General features: G+C 40.3%; 2 protein-coding genes across 2 annotated transcripts in view; one reads left to right on the plus strand and one right to left on the minus strand.

Moving 5' to 3' along the window:
* Positions 1-658: 658 nt before the first annotated feature.
* Positions 659-3,371, plus strand: LOC107694620 (inactive serine protease 35). Its single transcript, XM_016494308.1, has 2 exons — positions 659-731; positions 2,072-3,371. The coding sequence occupies exon 2, from the start codon at positions 2,082-2,084 to the stop codon at positions 3,369-3,371; it is 1,290 nt and encodes a 429-aa protein (XP_016349794.1). The 5' UTR covers positions 659-731; positions 2,072-2,081.
* Positions 3,372-4,068: 697 nt separating this feature from the next.
* The window catches only part of LOC107694622 (T-complex protein 1 subunit alpha), a 12,656-nt gene continuing 10,810 nt past the window's right edge, over positions 4,069-5,914 (minus strand). Inside the window, exons 11-12 of the mRNA XM_016494311.1 lie at positions 4,784-4,947; positions 4,069-4,501 (exon numbers count right to left, since the gene is read on the minus strand). Coding sequence (XP_016349797.1) covers positions 4,288-4,501; positions 4,784-4,947 — 378 coding nt within the window. The 3' untranslated portion in view covers positions 4,069-4,287. The remainder of the gene's footprint in view (positions 4,502-4,783; positions 4,948-5,914) is intronic.

Below are 5,914 nucleotides of genomic sequence, written 5' to 3' on the forward strand. Positions count from 1 at the left end.
TATATATATAAAAGATTTCTTCTCAGTGTCATTTTCAATCAAGTTGTAATTTTGGCAAATAAGGAAAATTAATTATCTCAGATAAAATTGTCTTAAAATCTTTAGAATGCCATACCTTTCTCACCTTTCAACCAAAAAAAAAAAAAAATCTCTATATATATACATTTTATTTATTTTTTGTATTTTTTTAACAATACATCATTTGAGATGTGCTGGGAATGCTCATTAATTTCAGAAAAACATGACAATGCTTGATGCATATCAACTGCTAGACATGTTAACAGTATGGTGAGGGTGTAAAAAGTATGTTCTGGAAGTGCATTTTTAATAAAGTTCACAAGGGTCCATATTTCACACATAGCTAGATGCAGAAATAGCCTAACTGCAAACATTGTCAGGGTAACAACAAAATAACAAATGCTTTATGAATTCATAACATGAACTGTAGTAACAATGATATGTAGCCTATTTCAAAGAAATAAACGTACTCTGGTAATACTATCTCAGCTCGGGATGTAACCGCTTTAACCCATGCATGTAGCCTCGTTTAAACGGCGTGGGTGTGCTTGGCACAAATAACTGTGTTGTTCTTCAGTCGATCCGCCTCTCTCAGGCGTCACAGCACTCCGCACCTTCACGTGCTCAACACTGGGTGCACGCAGTTACTGCTGGCAGAACCGAAGAGTCCGCTGGAGCGCATCTCTCTCGCGGCGGGTTCAGAAGCTTTGAGGGTGAGTTCGTATTTTAATAAAGTTAATTAAAACGCTGAATGTAAATTAGAAACAGACAGTGTAAAAACTTGCCAATTAGGCGGAGACAGTTAAATACAGTAACAGAAGTAATCCTTATCGTTTCACAATGTTGTCACTGCATTATTTACCTATATATTAAAGGCAAAGCAACACTAGTATTTTTTTGTACCTTTTCTCACTGTATTACTACTTTAATAGCCCTCTCTTTAAATCAACAACACCAGCCTAATCTAAATCCGTTACTGTTATCATTTATTGCATTATTCCTTTTTAATGCAGCAGTGATTCGACTTTACTTTTTCTACTTGCATGCATATAGGTAAAACTCTAAGCTTGCTGATAAATTATTGGGTCATTTTAAAAGTCTCATACTCACACATACAGGGGATTATATATATACTACCCACTTTATTATCTGTATAAATAGCACAAGTAATTCTCTTTCTTATGCACGGCCGTACTCGATGCATAAATAATTTACTTGTTTCAAATTGCAAATGCACTGTATTTCTGTTTCACCTATTTTCTTGTTCAAAATCATGTCATTATCAACATTCAGGCCAATATTAAGACTTTACCTAGAGTTTTTAATGTTGTACAGAACCTCTAGGCTTTTACTGGTTATAGTGGTTCTTGTTGCATATCGGTAACATCCTTCTTAGAGCTTCATCTGCAGTATTTCATTGCTGGTCAGCTTAACAATTTTCACCTCCAGGGAGATGCAGCAGTGGTGGTATCAGTTAAACTGCATAGCAGACAGTTAGTTGAAAACTGTCTATCCACATTTACACATTTGACTGGTGCTTTTATCCATAGAGAATTAGTGCATTTTATCAGTTTTTTTATTTTCATTCTAGTATTTGAACCCTTGACCTTGGCAAATTGCCAGTCGAGCTACAAGAACTAACTTTAGGAAGAGCATTATTTACACTTAGTACACATTTTTGCTGATTGCATAGCTATATTAACATGACTTTCAGAGGTGGTTTGAACCAAAATGCATCTGCTTGTTCAAGCCACATATGTAAATTTTACTCTTCCCAAAATGCAACTGTCAGTATTGCCATTCCTGTGATGAGAGTAGTCCGGAGGAATCCCTCTTCAGCAAGCAGACATCTGTTGTCTTTTTTTTTTGGGCTCCTGTTTTTAATTTTCATTAGCCACATCAAGTGCACCAAAATTTTTAGCCCCACATTATCACTACCAGAAGTGAACAGAGTATAGAAGTCCAGTCTGTTCTATGACCATTTACTTGGTGTTATTAATCATTGAAACTATTTTTTAGCCTCACCCCTGAACTCTTGTCTCTTTACCTTCAGGTAGAGCAAGATGACAGGTCCTCCATCTTTCTTGTTCAGTCTGACTGCATTGGCTGTGGTTGTATCTTTGGTCTATAGTGGTGCTTCCATCACAAACAATGAGGATGACTGCCTTTTGACACGGATAGAGATCCCAGTGATCCTGGACCAAAGCACAGCGAGGCTTCAAAGCCCAGAATTCACTGCAGAAGACTTCAGTGAGCCAGGAGTGATGTGTGGGATTGAGTGCCAAAGAAAGCTGCCAGAAGCGAGGCCTGCGGAGCTGGAACGACTACTGTCTTATGAAACCGTCTACGAGAACGGAACACGCACCTTCACCAAAATACAACTAGAAGAGGTCGCTGAATTAAGAAACGCATCCTCTTCTGTCGTCTGCAATGCAGGACACCTTAAACGCAGAAAACGTCAGGTATACGGCATGGATGGACGCTTCGTGATCACAGATACACACTTCATCACTAATTACCCCTTTTCTGCCTCAGTCAGGCTCTCTACGGGTTGCTCAGGCATGTTAGTTTCTCCAAAACACGTACTGACTTCTGCCCACTGTGTCCATGATGGCCAAGTCTATCTGAAAGGGACCAAGAGGCTGCGAGTGGGTGTCATGAAGCTTCGCTCCAAACGCAGAGGAGGACGCCAACGAGGAGGCAAGAGGAGAGGAGGAAAGAGAAGAGAAAGCGAAGCGGGAAATGAAGAAGATGTAGCCACTGAAGGAGAACTACTTCATAGAGAACACAGGAGGAAAAGGAAGAACCGTATTAGACATGACACAGGTTCAGATCAGTCCAGGCAACCGGTGTTCAGGTGGACACGCGTCAAACTAACACAAGTGCCAGCAGGCTGGATGAGGAGAGCAGGCGAGGAGATCTCGGCTGACTATGATTATGCCCTTCTGGAGCTGAAACGACCCCATAAGATGAAGTTCATGGAGTTAGGCATTGTTCCTGTAGTCAAGGACATCCCAGCTGGAAGAATCCACTTCTCTGGTTTTGATGATGACCAATCAGGGAAAGTGGTCTACCGCTTCTGTTCGGTCTTAGAGGAGTCCAAGGACCTCATGTACCAGTACTGTGATGCACAGAAGGGGTCAAGCGGAGCCGGGGTGTACGTAAGGCTACGAGATCAGGGAGGAAAAGGGAAGTGGAAGAGGACGGTAATTGGCGTGTTCTCTGGACACCAGTGGGTGGATGTTGATGGGATGCAGAAGGACTATAATGTGGCAGTCAGAATAACACCCGCCAAGTACGCCCAAATATGCCACTGGATCCATGGAGATGCTAGTCGATGTAAACTGGCCTAAAGAAGGTCAATGAGTCCTCAAGACTGCTGGGACGGTCTAGACGCAAACTGCTCATGTTTGTGTCCCAACTGAAAATCCACAGCATCTGTACAGAAAATGCAGTTTTAACAAGATGAATTTGGATGCTGTATATTTATTTTTGTTTTCATTGCCAAAATTTGAGACTGTAGCCTTTTTGTAATGTCATGTTCAGGTCATGTTCGTGTTAAAAAGCCAAATGTCACCAGCTGAGGCCAAGTAGTTAACTACTCAAAAACAAAACAGCTTGACATTCAGTATTTTTGTTTAAGTTCTTGAGGAGTTCACCCGAATATGAAAAATATCACCAGCTGCATGAAGAGCCCGTTTTCCATACAAGAAAAGTACATGGTGATTCATACTACCGCTGAAAAGAAATGAGAGGCTTATTTGCTTACAATAAGAATAAGGTGCACAAGCAATATGGACTATTACGCTTTTTGAAGCCTGGCAGTATAAATCACTATGTAGTAGCTTAGACATTCAAGGGGTGATTGTTGGGTCTAACAACATTTGTATTTATTTAATATTGAATGCATTTGCCTAGTAAAATCAACGGAGTTAAAATATAAAATTACAAAAGTACTTAAATTTTTAGTACATATAGGAGTTCGACTCTTTGTATAATACCAAGTTTTCTTTTTTTTATATTTTCTTTCACAAAACACCAGAAACAAGATTTCTACACCATTCTGGTTTATTGTCTTTGAAATGACAGAAAAAGGAACATCTGTTACATTACACATGACCAACAGCCATGCTAATAGCAAAACATAAGTAACGCAAACAAAGTGCACATTCTACACTAACAGCTCATCCGATGGATCCAAATATAAATACAAAAGCTGAGCGGAGCGACACCAGAACCGGCCAATTAAAGATTTGATGCAGCTGGACTTTATCCCTCCAGAGATCCTGATTGGACAGCATCCTGGTAGGAGGGCCCGCCCTCTTTCTGGTCAGGGAAGAGCTTGATAAGGTCATCGATTCGAAGGATGGTGATGGCTGCCTCTGTGGCGAACTTCAGACTCTTGGTTTTAACCATCGTGGGTTCATACACTCCCGCCTGCTTGTTGTCTCTTGGCTTTCCATTCACCAGGTCCAACCCGATCCTAACAGCACGCACACAAAAACAGGTTTAAACAGAGTAATCCAAACTGCATTGGCTCTCAGCTTAATCCATAATAGGCCACATTGCTTCCAGATTGTCTGCACAAATCCCATTCATCTACCAATCAATTCTAAGGACATTTTAGGGAAGTAAATCAAAACCTTACTTCTTAAACACCAGAGCTTTTACTCCTGATTGTATGTTTGTCTGCGGTCTGTCAGTGCAGTCATATTTCTAAGAGCTGAACAGCTTCCCTGTGTGATGAGAAGAGAGCAACACTAACCATTTGAGGTTCTTGCGTTCAGGGTTGACCTGAGCCTCATTGTGGAAGGCTCTGAGTTTGGCCACCAGGTCAGTGGAGTCTTGTGCGGCGTTGACTGCCAGAGTTTTAGGAATGACGAGCAGAGAGCGAGCAAACTCCGCAATAGCCAGCTGCTCACGGGAACCCTAGGTCAAACACACAACCGTTTTAATAGTTCATTCATACACACTAATTATTAAAAAGCACAACTGCTGTATATTAAAGAGTTGATCAGTGCCCACAACATTTTTCCATTTATTCCCCATTCATTTTCTCAGTATGAAATTCAGTAAGAGCTAAGAACCAAACTAAGCAGATCTAAAAAACACAAAACTTTGTAAAATACAATATAAAATGTGTTACGTTATAGGGCTGTCAATTTTTTTTTGGAATTTTGAATATTCGTCAAATTTAAACAAAATCCACATTCGAATGCCAAAACGTTGCATTCAAATTTTAGGTGTGCATCAGGCAGCCTTATCAGTGGTGCACGAGATGCGATGACGATGTAAATGTTTTTCATAGCCTATCCCACATATCCCAGCCTATAGTTGAACCCACTGGATGCGGGTGTGGATCGCTGCGGTGTTGTTCATTCAAAATATTGCGGAAAAAGAGAACCTCCATGCGGAGATGATGTTGTTTACATCAAAACCAAGCCGTTCACACAGAACACATATATATCACATTTTCTAGAGGGACATCTATCACCATTGCACTCGCATCTCGCACAAGAGAGCTGCATGTTTAGAAAGCCATGTAAAATTAATGCAAGATCAACTTTTAAAAAAACATGTCTACAGACTTTATGCCAGTTTTTCCCCATCCTACGGCAGCTCAAGTTTTTAAATGAAAGTATTTCTTGTGATTGGTTTTCTGTCCTTGGTATTAAACTATTCATACATACATGATGCTGTTTTGTTTCTAATTGATTAAGCAACTTAATTATATATGGTTTACAAACATTAATTTAAACATTATGCACTTTTTCAAAGATAGTCGCGTTATTTTATTGCTTTGAAGAAACGTGCATTAGTAATACTTTGTTCGATGCGCCCTCTTGTGGTCTCAGGAGAGAAGCCAAAAGCTCCCCCCCCCCCAACTGAAAGGATG

The sequence above is a fragment of the Sinocyclocheilus anshuiensis genome, unplaced genomic scaffold (genome assembly GCF_001515605.1).
Source record: "Sinocyclocheilus anshuiensis isolate Anshui unplaced genomic scaffold, SAMN03320099.WGS_v1.1 scaffold3315, whole genome shotgun sequence".
Taxonomy (NCBI): Eukaryota; Metazoa; Chordata; class Actinopteri; order Cypriniformes; family Cyprinidae; genus Sinocyclocheilus; species Sinocyclocheilus anshuiensis.

Coding starts and splice junctions, on each gene's coding strand:
- LOC107694620 (XM_016494308.1), top strand. CDS start 2,082: ATGACAGGTCCTCCATCTTTCTTGTTCAGTCTGACTGCATTGGCTGTG.